The sequence below is a fragment of the Nannospalax galili genome, unplaced genomic scaffold (genome assembly GCF_000622305.1).
Source record: "Nannospalax galili isolate Female #2095 unplaced genomic scaffold, S.galili_v1.0 scaffold406, whole genome shotgun sequence".
Classification (NCBI taxonomy): domain Eukaryota; kingdom Metazoa; phylum Chordata; class Mammalia; order Rodentia; family Spalacidae; genus Nannospalax; species Nannospalax galili.
This window is the reverse complement of record NW_008357033.1, coordinates 5,317,877-5,336,825: the sequence shown is the minus strand read 5'-3', so window position 1 is coordinate 5,336,825 and position 18,949 is coordinate 5,317,877. Positions and strand designations below refer to the sequence as shown.

Here is an 18,949-nt window from a genome sequence, read left to right as displayed (position 1 = left end):
TCCATCTCTTAGCTATTGTGAAAAGAGCAGCAACAAACATGGATGTCCAAGGGTCTCTGCAATAGGATGAGTTTTATGGGTATATGCCAAGGAGTGGTATAACTGGATCAAATGGTAGGTTCATTTTTAGTTTTTAAAGAGTTCTCCACACTGCTTTCCATAGGGGTTGAACAAGTTTGCAATCCCACCAGCAGTGGATGAGTGTTCCCCTTTCCCCACATCCTCTCCAACATTTGGTACTATTTGTTCTCTTGATCTTAGCCAGTCTGACTGGAGTAAGATGAAATCTTAAAGTGGTTTTAATTTGCATTCCCTAATTACTAACAATGTTGAACACCTTTTAAGATGTTTCTTAGCCATCTTTATTTCTTCTTTTTGAGAACTATCTATTCAGTTACTTAGCCCATCTTTTAATTGGGTTACTTCCTTTCTTGAGTCTTTGTTTTCTGAGTTTGTTATATATTCTGGATGTTAAACTTCTGTCAGATGTGTTGCTGATGAAGATTTTCTCCCATTCTGTGGGTTTGGTTTATCTGGGCCAACTGCATAGTCTTAAACACCCAAAAGGAAAGTATAACTAAAGACTAAAGGTATCAATATAATTCTTTAAGAATCCATGTATATAGCTAAAGGCTACATAACAAGAAACAATGCCAGATAGGAGATACCTTCCTTTGAGTTGTTGGCCAAGGTGGCCCAAGAGACTCCCAGACAGTAAGTAACCCAACATAGAACTGGGAAAATGAACAGGAGACCCCAATCTTATCTACAGGAATAGTGGCAACTGATTGCTGCTAGATGAGGAAGAGCTGACCTTTCTAAAACAAGGAACTCTAGATAGGCTGACTAGACTCAGAGATGGACAAGCATTGGGGAATGGCTGGGGACACTGACAACACAGTGGACAGTAAAAGGGATGACAGAGTATATGGGCTCTAGTTGCAGGGGTATGGGAGGGTGCCACTTGGGATAAGGGTATATAGACGAATAAGATTGTTTGGGATGTTCTGTATGAAATACACACACACACACACACACACACAAATCAATAAATAAAAATGAGTTATATTTGAGGAAGAAGCATAAAAATTTGCTTTGTGTTAATAGATGTGAAAAACATTACCATTGAAATCTACCTGTTGACTTTATATCCATGCTCAGATGCCAAGAATCTCAGAAAGTAACTGACTGTGACTAGTAATAATCAGATATATAGAGATTAGAGATGCATGTGCAAATATCTAAGTGTTAGTTGCATTAAAAATGAGTTTTTCTGTATGAAACAGTATATTTTAAAATGAAATAGAGATCTTTTTTAAAGGTTAAAACCTCATTCAATTTTATGTGTTATAGGGTTTATACTGAGTACAATATTGTATAACTGAATTAATTCAACTGTAAACCTAAAACTTTACAGCCAAGTTTGAAAAAGATGCATCTTAGCTCTGGAAATTGTCATTGAATATGTCAATGCTGTTGTAATGAAATTCTTCTTCTAATTATGTGGTTATTAAATAAATAATTTTTAAAAATTACCATCCTGGAATTCCATACCCAGCTAAATTGCCACCAAGAGAGATAATGAAATAAATATCTTTCAGGGCTGGAGAGATGATGGCTCAGTAGTTAGGAGCACTGCCTGCTCTTACAAAGGACTTGGGTTTGGTTCCCAGCACCCATATGGTAGCTAACAACTGTCTGTAACTCCAGTTCCAGGAGATCCAATGCTCTCTTCTGGCCTCCATGGGCATCACATAACACGTGCACTTACAAACATGCAGGCAAAACACACATAAAATCAATTTAAAAATTAAAAAACAATCTTTCAGACATACACAGACTAAGAGAGCTTAATTCTTCTAAACCCTTGTGGAAAGAACAAAGGGATGTACTTCAGCAAGGAAGAAGTATAATCCTATAGAAAGGAATGAAAGCAATAGGGGAAAATAAGTCAGTAAATCTTATAAGATCTATGTATTGACTCTTAAAATGTAACAAGGCTGACTTTAAAAGAATGTAATAATAAGTGGGATGGTGAGAAGAGTGTGGCATTTAGAAGGTATATTATTCAGAAAGAGGATGAGGCTGGGTGACAGCCACATTGACTGAGTTAGTGCTCATGTCTCCCACATCTCCTTGTCCTCAGGAAGACCCTTTCTTCCAAGCCTAGTGCCATTATAGCCCCCTGCAGGACTCATAGGTGAACCTTTGTCACAGCTGGCTTTGTCTAGGAAAACTTCTGGTCCTGACTCTTCAATGGGTATCCTTGGAACTCTGCTAGGAATCAGCAGCCCCTCAGGGGTAGGGGAAGGAAACTCACAAGAGCAGCCTTCAGGAAGCCAGGTGATAACTCCATGGTTAAACCCCCACTGCAACTGGAGCTCCAACTTCCACAGACTCTTCTGCTTTGGGATTGTGATGGCTAATCTTGGTTGTCAACTTGATACACCTGAGAAAAAGGAATCTCAATTGGGGAATTTCCTCCATCAGAATGGCCTGTGAGGCATGTCTGTGGGGCATTTTCTTGATTGCTAATTGATGTAGGAGGGTCCAGGCCATTGTGGGCAGTGCCAACCCTAGGCTGTATAAGAAAGGTAGCTTAGCAAGCTAGGGGAAGCAAGCCAGTAAGTTGCTTCCTCTATGTTCTGTGCTTCAATTCCTGCTCCATGTTCCTGCCTTGAGTTCCTACCTTGGCCTTCTTCAACAATAAACCCATTCCTCTCCAAGTTTCTTTTGGTCAGTTTTTTAATCACAGCAATAGAAAATCAAACTAGGGGTCTTCAGTCCTCATTCTATCAAACAGAATTTCTACAATGATAAAAATGTTCTACACCCATGCTCTTTGTTGTCAACTTATCTGAATCTGTAATCAAATAGAAGATAGGCCACTGGGAATTTCTGTAAGGTGTAAGGGTCCTTCTTGATCTGCTTGTTTGAAGTTGGAAGACCCACCCTAAATGTGGGGGGCACCTTCTGGTGGCAGCCCAGATGAAAGGTATAAGAAGGAAGGCTGCTTGCCTTCACTCTTGCTGGTAAGTTCATCTACTCTACACTGCTGTTCTTTCCATGATAACAGGACCAGTTTAGGGCTGAATGTAGACTGAAGACCAGCAGTTCTCCAGGAATTCTCTGGGCCTTCAGCACCAGATAGAGCCTGCTAAGACATCCAGCCTCATGAACTGATCAACTACTGGGTTCTTGGCCATTCCAGTGTGGGACAGCCATGGTTAGACAACCCAGACTATATTGTGTAAACCAATTTAATAAATCCCCATTAAATAGATACTCATTATCAGTTCTGTTCCTCTAGACAACTCTGACTAATCCACTTTTCAATATGGTGGCGACTGGCTACATGTGGCTGCTGACAACCTGAAATAAAACTAGAGAAACTGAGGCAATCAATTGTAAATTTGATTCAGTTTCAGTCAATTTAAATAGACAAGGTTTGTGGCTACTGTACTAGATGACATAGCTCTATGGGTGCAGTCCTTGAAGGGGCCTGTTGCATTCCACTTGGAGGAAGCTTGGGGTGCTCCTCCATCGTACCCCACCCTAGAGAGGGAGCAAGTGTAGATGAGAGTTCCCCAGTCCCAGAAAGTCCTTCTTGCTCTCACAGTTCTCTCTAGTTTATCTGATAGGCCTCATCTTGCTTAGAATGTTCTCTTAGACCAAAGCTCTCTAACTTCCTTGTGTTTGTGAATTACTGGGGAGGGCAGCATTGCTGAGATGCAGGTTACAATGGATCAGGCTCACAGTGGGGCCTGAATGTTGGCAGGACAAGCCAGGGCTGCTGCCCTTGAAGGCAGTGCATGTAGTAAGGTCTGAGTGAAAGAAGCCAGTATGAAAAGGCTACATTCTGCATCATTCTAACCATAGAACATTCTGGAAAAGACAAAACTATGGATACAGAAAAAATGTCAGGAGGAAGAGGGTGGGGGTGAACAGGAAGAGCACAGGGATTTTGGGGTAGTGACTCTTCTACAATACTATAATGTTAAGTACATGTCATTGCTCAGCTGTCAAAACCCATAGAATGCCCAACACTAAGACTGAACTAACACTAGGGCAAACTATGGGCTTGGGCTGGTGAGATGGCTCAGTAGGTAAAGGAACTTTGCCACCAAGCCTGATAGCCTGACCTCTAGAACTGACTCTGATGGGTTGCCCTCTGACTTCCACAAGTGCACTATGGTGTGTACACACACACACACACACACACACACACACACACACACGTACACATGCACACATGCACATGCACATGCACACACACAGATGTTTAAAATTAAGTGAAAATGATTTAAACTATGGGTTTAGTTAACATAAGGCATTGATACTGGCTCTTTAATTGCAGGAAACAGACCACCCTTACAATAATGGGGAAACCGGGTCTAGTTGGGGAAACAAAGTATTCTGAACATCCTGTTTGCTATTTTTGTAAGCCTAAAACCACTCAAAAAGTAAAACATATTCATCAAAAACCCTCTTCCAGTTAAAAACCCCTGTCTTAGAAAACAGAAACCATGTCTTACCCACACCCTTTACACACTCCTGTAGTGGCTGGCCAATGCCTAGCAGGAGTGGATACTTGGTACACTGCATTGACTCATTTAACAGCAGAGTCTTGGCACTATGCCTGGCACAGAGCAGGTGCTCCGTAAATATTTTCTGGGTGAATAAGAATAAGGGAGGGGTTCTAACAAAAGCGCCTGTCTGGGAGTCCCTGGAGACAGGGCTGATGCCACTTCAGCAGATATAGCTAGCTCAGCTAATTGTCTGCATCACCCAGCACATGTCCTGAATGTCTTCTGGTCTCAGAAGTGACCCACTGTCTTTCCTGTCAGATCTCCTGACTTCTTTTGCTTGGCCATAATGTCACAGCTGGTATGGTCTTCTCTTCTCTACGACATGGACACTGCAAGTCCACCTCCATCCTCAGCAGACAAATGAACTAGGTCATCAAATATGTGGCTCCACCTCTTCCTCTTTCCCTCCTCACTGTTCAGACCTTATTTCTTGAATATACTGTTTCATCTAGCCTGATCACACTTGCAGGGGGGCAGGGGACAAGTAAAAGATGGGTCTCTGCCCTCTAGGCATATACAAGGGGGAAGCCTGAAGGTCAGTGAGGGCAAGCTTCATTCCCACAGCCACACAGAAGAGAATAGAGAGCAGGCATTGAAAAGCAGCCTACTCCAAAATATTGTGACTGGCTTCACTGAGCCTGCCCTGTATCTGAGCAACCTTCTAAAATTATTGGAATTATAGCTGTCTTTGTGCCATCAATCTCTTACTCAGAAACATTCAACATCTCCCTACAGACCATTGAATGAAGTCTGAATTTTTTGGCGTGGTCGCCATGGTTCCTAATGAGGGACTTAACCCATTTTTTAAAAAGCCACATTACTTATGATTGCCTGTCACAAACTCTATTCTGTAATCACTGCACTCTGACCACTTCCTGAATATAGAGACTTTCCTATATCTGGTCCATGCTTATTTCTAAATAGCCTTTCTTTCCTCTTTCTTCAGACAACTAATAAAAAACTTCTTGCCTTTTAAGGTCTCTAGGACAGGCAGTCAGAAATAATTTGAGTGTTCCTATCTCTTTATACAAATCATCATATGGCACCCACCCATCCATCCTCACTTATCTATCCATCCATTCATCTATCCATCCATTTGCCCACCCACCCATCTATCCATTTACCTGCCCATCCATTCATCCATTTGTCCACCCTCCCACCATCCATCCACCCACCCATCATCCATTCACCTGGCCAACCATCCATCCATCATCCTTCCATCCTTCTGTCCATCCATCTGCACACCCACCCACCCACCATCCATCCCTCCATTCATTCACCTTCCAACCATCCATTTATTCAATCATCCTTCCATCTGCCCACTCTCCCACCCACCTACCCTTCATCCAACCACCCATGTACTTACCATTCATCCATTTATCTGCTTACTCATTAACAACCCATCTACCTACCTAACAATCATCTACCCACTCACTATTCATCTACCCACCCATCCACTCAACTAACATCTACCCATCTATCCATCTTCCTCCCATCTACCATCCATAAACCCATCTGCCCACCCATTCAACATCTATCCATTCATCAACCCATCCATAATCTATCCATCCAGTCATCTGTCCATCCTTCTGACCATCTACCTGTCTACTAGCCATCCATCCAACCACTCACTCTACATTCATCAATCAATGCCTCAATCTAACCACCCATCATTTATCCATCCATTTTTCCAACTACTTACCATCCATCCACCCATGTATCATTCACCATCCTCCATCTCTTCAAACATCCATCTACCCATCCATTTGTCTACATACGCATTTGCCTATTCATCTATCCACCCATTTAGTAGTGGTTAGGAGCTTCTTGTGTACCAGCCTCTTTCCTGGTGCTGGACAGTCCACAATGGACAAGACAGACATGTTCTCTGCTTGTGTGGAGCTGACATTCTAAGTGAGGAGACTAATGAACACATCAATCAATAAACCTGAGAGGACATCAGGTAGCCACTAGCCCTGTGAATAAAAGAAAAAAGGGATTTTGTTCAAGTCATGGAGTTGAGTAAGGATGCTTGTGATTAGCTGGTCACAGGTCACCTGACATGGGAGCAGGATGACCAGCAGCCTGGGAGAAAGTCAGCTAGGGGATGGTATGGAAAAAGAGTGACTGAAGCAGAATCTTGGATGATGGGGCCCTGTGAGCTGGGGCCAGGCCCCGATTGTGATGATTAAGCATATTTGTAGACATTGCCCAATGTCTTCTAGGAGGCAAAGTTTCCCTGGCTGAGAAGCACTGCTCTAAAACTGGAATGTTTCTACAACCAGTTTCCTAAAGCTTAAAGCCAAGCCCTGACAGAATCTATAAGTCAACTAGACCTTGGAAACCCATCAAGTCTTACCTAGTCCTATGAGGGCAGAGTGGCTTGGGTGATAGTGTGAGGCTTCCACAATTTTGCACTGAGAAGATGCAATGGTGAGCTTATGCATTGTGTTTAGCCTACACAAGGTCCAGGTGACCAGCCCACAGTTGGAATAAAATGCACATTAAGACAAAAGCCAGCACTCTTTAAAGGAACATAAGAGAATCTAGTATCTACAACAAATTCATAACATACAGGGTTCTGTCAAAAACTATCAGATGTTCAAACACAGAAAAATATGATCTTTAGAAATAAAGATTGCATTTAGTAGACCTAGGAAATTCTAATTATCTTCAAAGAACTAAAGAACACAATTAAAGCATGGTGGCATGAAGCTGGTGACCTGGGATCCCTCCATAGTGCACCTTCAGTGTACTGCTAGAGGAAGTGAGGAGTGACAGGAGGGAGGTACAATGAGCTTCAGGAATCAGCCCACCTTGGGGCTGGCTCTGCCTCCACTATGTATGTTGCACTCAGTAAGTTCAAGCCCAGTGTTCAATATGGAACACTGACACCATAGCAGAAAAGTCAAAAGAGAGAAAGAGAAAGAATGATTGAGTGTTGGAACATGGTGACTAGAGTGTTGTTCCACAGGTGGGGCTTGGGGCCTCCATCACAGGAAGGTTGATCAGACAGCAAGGCCAGATGGCCAGACACAATGACTGTGGGACCATGTGCTTTACTCAGCCAGGCCACACTGGTGGGCTCAGGGCTAGCAGTGCAATCATTAGCCCCTCGAAGCCTCATTTCCCTCATTTGTAAAATCAAGAAGGTTTTAAAGCTTACAGCTCACAACTTTGCTTATATAGAACACTTAGCCCCTACATACAGAACATAATAATTTGCAATGATTTATTGAGTGAATTGGATAGACTACATGACAAGTTTACAAAGTGCCTGGCATGAAGTCAACCATCAATAAACAATCACTAGTATTTACACTTTTAGGTGATAGTGATGAAGCCCAAGGTGTCATGCAAGCTAAGCATGTGCTCTGTCACTGAATCACACTTCAGCCTCCAACATCACTATTTTGATGGGCAAACCAATAGCTCTTCCACCAGCAACACTCTAAACAGCTGAGCAACCACAAAACTCCACCCTGAACAAACCTGGGACTCAAGCTCTTTAATTTCACAGAATCTCAATGGTACACAGAACCCCAAGGGGGTACCCAGCAATTCTGACGCCACAGGCAACAGCTCTTAAAGAATGATAAGGAGCCAAGGACAAATGAAGATTGACTGTCTTTCAAGGTCAGATGAGAGGTGGACATAAGGACCACATAGAGCCCCCCCGCAGGTCAGTTCCAATCCCAGCACTGCCCCTCACCAGTGTGATCACTGGCCTGATTGTGCCTCTCCCAAGAGTCCAGAACCTTCTTGAAGACTAGATGCCTGTGATTGGTACCACACAGACAACAAACCCATGCACTAGAGCAGCCCCTTAACTCAGAATCAAATGCATTCAAAGAAAACTTTCGAGGATGTTCAGTTCTAGGGACAGTCCCTACAGTAGTAAGACTACATTATTTAAAAAAAAAAATGTATGCCTGGGGCTGGAGAGATGGCTCAGCAGTTAAGAACACTGACTGCTCTTGCAGAAGACCTGGGTTCAAATCCCAGCACCCACATGGCAGCTAACAACTGTCCGTAGCTCCAGTTCCAGGGAATCTGACAGTCTCTTCTCTTCTCCATGGGCATTGCACAACACCAGCACACTTACCCACATACAGGCAATACACACTTACACGTAAAATAAAAATAATATAAAATATTTTAAAAGCAAACAAACAAACAAACAAACAAACAAACCCATATGTCTGATGTCTCTAAGTCAATGTAGATGTGAACAATTTAGTTTCAAAGTCTACCAGCCAGGAAGTAAATTTATTCTTTGGGTCCTTGCATAGGATCAGAGTATGCTGCCACCAGGTGGCAGCAATTTCATGGTCGCTACAAGGTTTTAGAAGGCAAGGTTTTGAACCAGTCTTGTTTTCCATGATTTGTCTCCCTGTGGGGAGGAGAGACAGGGGCAGCGTCATGTTCTGAGGTCTACCCCAGTCCTGTATTCGGACACCTAAGCCTTAGGTTCTGGTTCCTTCCACGGAACAGACAGGCCTGGAGAAGTGGTGTACCAGTGGCCTGGGAAAGCAGACCCGCGATTTGGATCTGTGACAGGCCTTTCTATTCTTGCCCTGAAAACACACACTCGAAACACAATGATGAGCGGGAGCAGCAAGAATCTGGGGCACGGACAATGCGATTTCTTGCAAGATCCCTTTGGCTCCCCAAAGACTGGAGAGACAGAAAGTGAAAATTTGAGGGGAAAAAAGTGGAGCTGAAGCACTTGACACTTCAGAGAGAACACAAGGCTGACAGCAAAGACAAATAGATGTTTAGAAAGTTATAACAGACCACGGAATGCAAATTGCAGGGACAAAGAGGGTGAGCTGCTGTGTTGCTTCAAGTTCTTGACGAGAAACTTAATTTACTGGATCAGCAATAAAGGCACTTAGTTCCTAGTTCAAAGCCAACACCCCCACCCCCCACCCCAATTGGGCTGTGGGGCCTGGACTTGTCCTACTCACAGCCAGATGCAGGCCACGGTGAGGGATGCCAATGCTGTTCCTAGAGCCCTACTATGTGCTAGGCCTGGGGCTGGGCACTCAAAGTGAGAAACAAAAGGGCTCAGACATGTGTGCCCTGTGTGATGGGCAGACATTCTTACCCCAGCAGACAGGTGAGAGCCTTGAACTCAGAGAGGGAAAGGCACAGGGTGAAGCCACTCAGCTGTGCAGGGGCAGTAGACTGCACAGATCAATGTTCTTCCTTTAAAGTTGAAATCTGTGACAACAAAGTCACCACTTTTTGAAGAGCATGCTCACAGGTACGGCAATGCCAGGGCAGTGGGCTCTCCTAAGAGGAGCAAACTTCCTTTCAAGAAATATTTTCTGAGCATTTACTTTGCTGCCTTCCATGCCAGGGGCTTGAGAACAACTAGTGAATATAAAAGATGAATCCTCTGCCTGACAAAATTTATACTACAGTAGAGACATATGACCCCAAATCAACACATTTGAGATGATAGCAATGGTGAAAGAGGACCCAGAAGACTGGACAAGAGATTTAGGGATAGATTGAGGGAGAGAAAGTAGAGTCTTTTTAAAAAATATTTTATTATTTTTATTTTATTTTATGTGTATGAGTGTATTGCTTGCATGTTTGTAAGTTTAGTGTAGTGCCCATGGAGGTCAGAAGAGGGTGTTGAATACCCTGGAACTGGAATTACTGGTGGTTGTTAGCCACCATGTGGGTGCTGGGAACTGAACCCGGGTCTTCTGCAAGAACAGCCAGTGCTCTTAACTACTGAGCCATCTCTCCAGTCCTGAGAAGGTAAAGTCTTAAATTCAGTGGTCAGTATACATATTCTGTTAGATTTTAAAAACAATTTCCATGGCTATCTTTTTCTACCCTCAAAGAAGTTATTAGCCCCATTTTCCAGACAATGAAATGGTCCCAAGGCTCCAAAGGATTGGAGAAAGAGCACCCACTGTGCACAGTGGAGTGGAAATGACACCCTACAGATGGGAGAGAGAGAAGGCTGGGGAGGCAGGTGAGGTGCTGGGAGGGCAGGATGCAAAGTTACCCACAGGCTTTAGCACTAGAATGTAGGAGAGAAGGTGAGTGGCCCTGCCAAGACCCCTCCAGACTGCCTGATGGATTTCTCTCTGTTACAGATGAGTGGACAGTAAGAACAGATGCGAACCTCTGATCTTGCCCCAGTCTGTTTCACTCTTCTAGTGGGGAGACAGAAGGGGGGATGCCGCTATCCTCTCCCCTTGGATGAGGGCTCCAAGGATCAGGGACACACACACTGCACACTTGAATTGCTAGTAGTCCAAGCTCACCCCATCCCGAGGATCTGGATGGACAGCCCTCCAAGGCCCAGGGCTCAAAAGGCAGAGACTGGACCTGACCTGACAGCACGCCGGGGCTGATCCCTGCCTTTCTACTGTCTCCCTCCTATATGGCAGGCTGTGGGGAAGGTTTGGGTAGTTACAGAGTGACCTCTTATTGGCTTATAGCTGCAAGGGGCCCCAACATTGTGGCTTTAAGATGGTCTTTAATAAACAAGGTGCCTCACTCCTGACCAGCCAAATGCTAGGTCTAGTGATAGATACTTTCTGGGGACTTTTTCTGATGGTGCAATTTGAAGTGTAATCAGGAAATTAAATCAGGGTCATTCTTTAAACAAATGAATCTCTGGCCTTAGTGAAAGGAGGCATTGCTAGATTTGATGATCAGGAGGTACTAGACTTTCTATTAAAGAAACATTTTCAAATGTCAAAGAACTGTAGGTCTTATAGTCACTGAGCAAGCATTTGCTGAGCACCTATTTTGCACCTAGCACTGGCCTACCTCCCTGCTGAATGCAAAAGGCTTCCCCCAGCACAAGGGAGTCCTCTGCAGCACACAGGATCCCTCCTCTAGCACACGGGAATCCTCCCCCAGCACAAAGGAACCCTCCCCAAGTACACCTGCTCCACTGCCACACTGTGTAGGCCCAGCACCTGGCAGGATCTAGTAAATTCTGGATTGTGCTTTTTCAATCTACTTTACTGCCCTTTTCCCTAACTACTGTATCAGCCCCATGGGGGAGGGAAGGCTGTGTTTGCTGACTGCTTGAAGTACCTTCAATACCTACAGGAATCTCTGATACTGAGGAAATGGACATTAAACAGGAAAAACTCATACCTATCATCTATACATACATACTTACGTAAATATCTCATGATCAACATGAATGCTCCAGAGAAAGGTGTGAGACTCTGGGGTGGCTCCTAGTGGCAGGTGGGGCAGACTTGCCTGAGGACAACCTGCTTCAACTGACTCCTAAAGGATATGTCAGTGTTAGGCACAGAGGGGAAAGGGTCTGGGGACAAAAGGAAGGTTCTTGGAGGAGGACCAGCATGTCCAAAGGCCCTGAGACAGAAAAGAGGTATATATCTGAGACCCAGAAAGGATGCTGTTATCTGGAACAAACTTCAAGATGGTCCGAGTGGAGATGGAGAGAACAGCAGGAGATGCAGCTCCTGAAGGCCTTGGGGGTCCTACCATTTGGAATTGTTCAAGTGACTATGGGAACCCCAAAAGGAATATAAGAGAAAACCCAGTTTCGCTGCTGGTCAGGGAATTCTGGAGGGGTTCAAAGTTGTTTTTTTGAAAATGAAAAAGTGGGCAACTCCAGCTTCCACATGGGAAACAGCATCAGGCTGCACTAGGCCAGGTACAGCAGACGTGGAGAACAAACAGCAAAGACACAGGATGCTGGATCCCACTGGGCTATCCCCACAGTGCTTGCTCTGAGCTGGAGGTCAGAAAGGACCATGAAAAAAGCGTGAACTCTGCAGGCAGACAGGCACATCACCTCTTGGGTTGTTGTTTCTGAGGCAGGCCGCATGCAGGTGCAGCTGGGGTCTAAGAAGAGCATGGCCTTCACAGCATTCTGTGTTGAGTGATATGGCTGTTGTGCATGCCAAACTCCTGCCTAGACTATTTGTGCCACAGGGCAGTGCTCAGGCCACAACCACTTTGCTCTGAGAGCAAGCATGGAGTTCCCAGGGCTACAATATATCATGTAAGACCACTCTGCATTTAACAAAACACCTCACTCCTGCCTAGGTTCTGCCTCCGGAGCAGGTGGGTCTGGGCAAAAAGGCTGTATACCTGCATCTCCACACTGGAGGGAGGTGTGTGTTTGGGGAGCCCCTTCCTGAAGGAGAGAAGGTGGGCAGCTTGGCTGGGATCCCTTGGACTGCCTAATGTGTCTCTCCCTTGCAAATGACAGAAACAAACTGTATCTGTGAGTATAACTGCTTCTGAGCCCTGTGGGCCCTTCCATGAGTCACAGAGGGTGAGGGTAGTTGCCACACTGAAGCAGCCACTGCAGATAGAAATACCATGGGGCCATGCTCCAATAGCAATGGAAGAACAGGCAGAGGACTGGTGCTCAACTAGAGACCAGGGTTTGCCAAGTGGTACTCACAGAAAACTACTGATCAAATTCAACTCTTTCATGTCTTTGGTAGAGAAATTGAAGCCTAGAAGGAATAAGAGAAGGGCCGTGTCAAAGGTCAGGGCCAGCAGTGGAACCAGGAGAATCCATGTCCCCCTTCCTAGCCCAATGTCATCTCCAATACTCCAAGTGGCTTCTCCAGACCTTATAGATAGTACTGACCCATAGCCGGGCTGGAAAGACAGATGAAACCTGGCATGATTGGGGAAGAGCTGAATGGTGAACTGCCAGGCCTCGTTCTGTTAATCTGTGTGTGTGCAAATACATGTGCACATGTGTGCATATCTGTATGTGCATGTGTGCATATGTGTGAGTATGTATGTGTATGTGTCTATGTCATGTGTATAGAACTTTAAAGGCAATTGGATTTTGCCAAGTGTGCTAGTTTGTTTTGTCAACTTGACACAAGCTAAAGACACCTGGGAAGAAGGAACCTCAGTTTACAGATTGGCCTGTGGCCATGTCTGTGAGGCATTTTTCTTAATTGATGTAGGAAGGCCCAGATCACTCTGGGCAGTGCCATGCCTGAGCAGGTGGGCCGGGACTGTATAAGAAAGATAGCTCAGCAAGCCAGGGGAAGTAAGCCAATAAGTAGCATTACTCTGTGGTCTCTGCTTCAGTTCCTGCTCCAGGTTCCTGCCCTCACTTCCCTCACTGATGGACTGTCACTTGGAAATATAAGATACAATAAACCCTTTCCTCCTCAAGTTGTTTTTGGTTGGAGTGTTTTATCATAGCAACAGAAAGCGAATTAGGACAGCAACCTTTTCCAATCATCAGCATCACCTCTGAAACATCTTGATGTTACAGCTATCTAAGGCCATGGTCATCTAAGACCCACTGAAGAAGAACCCCAATGCAGAACATGGAACTTTCATCTTTAACAAGCTCCCAGGTATTCTGATGATCAGTGAGGTTTGGAGATCTGGGAGGATGCTCAGGATCACTTCACTGGACTTCAAGGATCAGGAGAAAGAAGAGGGATCAGGAGACAAGCAGAAACCTGTCTTGTATCAAGGCAGGAAGCATAGCCCTAACAAAAGCAGATGGACCAGTGACAGAAATGTATGTCCTGCTGTCAGAGCTGGAGTTGCCGGGCCACCAGGCAGGAACCAATTTCCTTCTTCCTGGGGAAGCTATGATTCAGGATGCAATTTGGGTGGCCAGTGGTGACCTGAGCTGCAGGCATGGTGAACTGACAAAGATGAGCATGTGTCCCATTCCACTGGCCACGTCACTCACCATCACAGGCACCTCTGAGTTGCAGTAAGTAACCAGTCTTCCATAAACACTGCCACACCAACAGGGGAAGCTGAAGCCACAGACCTGAAATCTCTTGTCAGCTTCACATTCTGACTGAAAATTAGATGCAGATTCCATGTGATCCATGTATGTTTGTTTTTATGCAGAAATGGGCACATCCTTGCCTACTCAGAAGGCTTTGAGCAAGTTGTTTCTTACACTAGTGTTTCCAAGGACCTGGGAGGTACCCTGAGAGGTTGTTTGAATTGGTCTGGAAATATTCTCAAAAGCTCCCTGAGGGCTTGAGAGCAGAGGCTGAAGACCTATGGGCGTGGCTGATGAGGTGTCTACTTCTAGCCCTCACTTAATATACTCCCAGGCACCTCACTATGTGCCCACTTAGAGGGATTCAGGCATAAACATTCCATCCTTATGAATCAGAACAGCCTAGGCCTGACCAAATAAAGAGAACGGGTGAGCCAATTTCTCCAATTCTTTGTGTATGTATGTCTGGGTGTGTACTACCCTACAGAGAAAAACCAGTTACAATAAGGACCCAGCCTCCCACCAAGATGCACTGTGACATGAGGAAGAAAAGGCAAGTTTGTAATTTTAATCAGTTCCTAACTGGAGTTTAGTAAGTCCCTTCAGCTGTGCCTACAGCTCTCAACAAATCACAGTCCCCTCACAATGAAAAGTCCAGATAGGATGATAGAACACCCAGCTAAAATACCACCCATGTTAGATGCTGTTCTGAAATCCAGGTACCAGCTGAATACCCCTCATCCAAAAATCCAAAATCTGAAACTTCCAGAATGCCAACATACCACAAGTAGAAAAGCTCAAGGCATGAGACTTGGTTTCATGTATAGAACAACTAAAAATATGTACAGAAGACAAATGTGACACAAATGAATTCTGACTTACAAATGAGTATCATCCTCAAAACAGCTCATTATGTACATGTGGATATCCAAAAATTTTAAAAATTCCAAATCTGAAGCAGTTTTGGTCCCAAGCATTGTATAGGGGCAACTCAGCTTGCAACTCTCACATTGTTTAAGGCAGTCACCAAGAAACACCTGTGTCACCAAGCTACAAGTTTGTCTCTAAATGTTTCCTAATTGTATTTTAATACATTTTATTTCTTATGCATTTAATCAATGCAATGAAAGTTATTATCCAGAGGAGACCATAGGTTTCTGCCTACTTACCTAGTCACTGAGCCTCAGTGGTTGGTGGGTATCACCATGCCTCAAATGACAGCCCTTACCTGTGGGTCAGAGAGTCGGGAGAGGTCAGGGTACAGGTAAAATTTGATGCCTTCAGAAGCCCCCGGCAGCGTCACCCCTCGGATCAGGAGGATCAGCAGCATGATGTATGGGAAGGTTGCAGTGACATAGACGACCTGCCCGGGAGAGGGGAAGAGAAGATGAGCAAGGAATGACAGTGATGGCCTATTTCACTAAGTGCCCTGGAGCTCAGATGCGCATGACACGTTCTCTAAATCTATCTATGCAGCCCAGTCTCAGAATGACAGTCATCTCTCTGCATCTGCAGGGGTCTGCTTCCATGGCCGCCAGAAGATAAAGATGTTTATATGGCTCATGTAAAATGGCTCACGGTATTTGCACAGCCCCCACACCCTCCACATGCATCAATCCAGCTTATAACGCCTGATGCAGTGCAAGTGCCATGTATCAGCATACTGTATTATCTAGGAATGACAATGAGAAAAAAGTCCATGTTCAATACAAATGCAAGTGGTTTTCCAATGTTTTCTACTCAAGGATCTTTGGACTCAGAGATGTGGATCCTGTGGTCACTGAGGACCATAATACTATATTTAGAGAAAGTACCCAAACTAGATTCACAGAGGCCAAGAGGGGGATGGTGGTGCCTCCTTTGTCTGTCACATTGGGAGTGACAGTCCTACCAAATAAAAGGCATATGAGTGGGAAATGCACCATCCAATGTTGTACATGGTCAACAACAATGTCCTGACAAATGTTCCTTAAGAGTGTAGATGGCACATTATGGTTCCTACTGCAATGAAATGAAAATAGAAAAGAAAGGAGTGGCAGTAGTGGGCACCATGGGGAGCTAAGAGAAGAGGGGCCCCCAGCCTGCCTATACTACTGCCTCCTTTCCCGCTGCTAGGCCCTCACAGGGGTTCCTACTGAAGGTGGGTGAAGGGCTCTGCATCAATGCATGCCAAACACTTCTGACCACAACCCACAAAAAGAAACAGAAATTACAACACAGCGCAGGGAGTGTTGGAAAGAAGGTTCCACAAAATCACTATTGTGTGGCACATACGCTAATGTTGCCGATCACCCTCTTTCATTTTAAAATTGTGTGTGTGTGTGTGTGTGTGTGTGTAGGTCAGAGGACAACTTGAGGAAGTTGGTTATTTCCTTCCACCATAGAGGTCCTGGGAATCAAACTCAGGTTTTCAGGTTTTTCAGCAAGTGTCTCTTCTTGCTGAGCCATGTCTTGAAATCCTGCCTCCACCTCCCAAATGCTAGGATTCCAGGTATGTGTCATTATGCCAGGCAGGACTCTAATTTAAAAAATATATTTTATTTAGCCGGGCGTGGTGGCGCACGCCTTTAATCCCAGGACTCGGGAGGCAGAGGCAGGTGGATCTCTGTGAGTTCAAGGGCAGCCTGGTCGACATAGTGAGTTCCAGGACAGCTGGGGCTACAGGGAGACCCTGTCTCAAAAAGACCAAAACAAAAAATTATTTATTATTTTTGTTTTATATGTATGCCTGTTTTGCCTGCATGTAGGTAAGTGCACTGTTAAATGAAATGTTCACAGAAGACAGAAGATACTGTTGGATCCACTGGAACTGGAGTTATGGACAGTTGTTAGCTGCCATGTGGTTGCTGGGATTCAAACACAGGTCTTCTGCAAGAATAGCCAGTGTTCTTAACCACTGAGCCATCTCTCCAGCCCCTGATCACCCTCTTTCATTTTAAAATTGTGTGTGTGTGTGTGTGTGTGTGTGTAGGTCAGAGGACAACTTGAGGAAGTTGGTTATTTCCTTCCACCATAGAGGTCCTGGGAATCAAACTCAGGTTTTCAGGTTTTTCAGCAAGTGTCTCTTCTTGCTGAGCCATCTCACCAACCCTCTATTTCATTTAAAATAAAAAAAGAAAAAAAAAACTGATCACAGGGCTGGAGAGATGGCTCAACAGTTAAGAGCACTGACTGCTCTTGTAGAGGACCTGGGTTTGATTCCAAGCACCCACATGGTGGCTAACAACTGTTCATAACTCCAGTTCCAGGGACTCCAATACCCTCTTCTGATATCCACAGACACTGCATGACATGGGTGCACTTATATACATGCAGGCAATACAGTCATACACATAAAATTTAAAAATAAACTGGTCCAGATCCTTTAAGTCCATTTCACAATTCACCAACTGGCTAATACCTACCATTACAAAAAATACCACTCTTAATAATTAAGTCGAGATTTATAGTCAAGGATAGGCTAAAACACAGTGTAGGGTTGGGGGAGGGAGCCATAGGGAGACAGAGAGAAGAGGAGGGGAGGAGAAGGGAGAAAGCTGCCTGGGGCAGGAAGGATTCAGCACTGGTTTGAAAGCATCTGGGCCTGGTCTGCTTAGAGGCAGGTGTTTGGACCCCATGAAGCAGGGAGGGGCTGAGCCAGTAGATCTGGGAACAGAAACAGTACAGTGCACTCAACACTCAGCCCTCCTGGAGCCTCCTATCCTGAGTGCTGTCTGAATGGAGCTGGCCAAGCCTCCACATGCTGCAGGATCCTAATCTTATGGCCCTCACACATGTACCAGCCTCTTGTGCCATGTGAGGTCCCCATAGGACTCAGTGCCCTGCCAGGCTGACTTTTCTGTCATCTTCTTCCTCCAATCACTTGTTCTGTCCCTTGTTACGCTCCCCCCCACTCCTTTTTAGAACAGGAGTTTGTCAACATTCAAGGGTCAGGGACACGAGGACCCAAATTCAGCTCTGTATATGCCCCCATCCCCAATGCACACAGATACAGGATACAGCTTCCTGATGGTTCAGTCTTGGATGCCCACAGACAGAGCATGTGCTCCCAGCCCACTGGCTTTACTGTTACTTCTCAGTCCTGTTCAAACTGGGCCTGTTTTGGCCAGTGCTCCAGTTCCTCATGTCCTTCATTCATGCATGCACTCATTTTTCACTCACTCTCCCACTCATCCACCTACTCTTGCAGTCAATAAAACACAAAGACATGTGTGGGGGAGAGCTTTAGTTGTCAACTTGACACAGCTGGATGCTGAGGAATTTCCTCCATTGGACTGACTGTGACCGTGTCTGTAGCCTATTTTCTTGATTGTTGAGTGATGTGGGAGGGCCTAGCCCTCTGTAGGCAGTGCCACCCCTGGGCAGGTGGTCCTGTATTGTAAAAGCAGGTTGAGCACAGGCCAGGGGAGCAAGCCAGTAAGCAATGTATTTCCATGGTCTGTGCTCCAGGTTCCGACCCTGAGTTCTTGCCTTGGCTCCCTTGACGATGGACTCTGAGCTGCAAGTCAAATAAACCTTTTCCTCCAGAAATTGGTTTTGGTATTTTTATCATAGCAATAGAAAGGTGATCAGAATAACATTCTAAGTGCCAAGCTATACACAGATAAGGTTGATT

At 45.0% G+C, this 18,949-nt stretch overlaps 1 protein-coding gene across 1 annotated transcript in view; it reads right to left on the bottom strand.

Annotated features, from left to right (window-relative positions):
* Slc6a11 (solute carrier family 6 member 11) overlaps positions 1 to 18,949 on the bottom strand; it is a 133,526-nt gene that overhangs the window by 57,428 nt on the left and 57,149 nt on the right. The window contains exon 6 of the mRNA XM_008854892.1: positions 15,563 to 15,697. Within this exon, the coding sequence (XP_008853114.1) occupies positions 15,563 to 15,697 (135 nt within the window). The remainder of the gene's footprint in view (positions 1 to 15,562; positions 15,698 to 18,949) is intronic.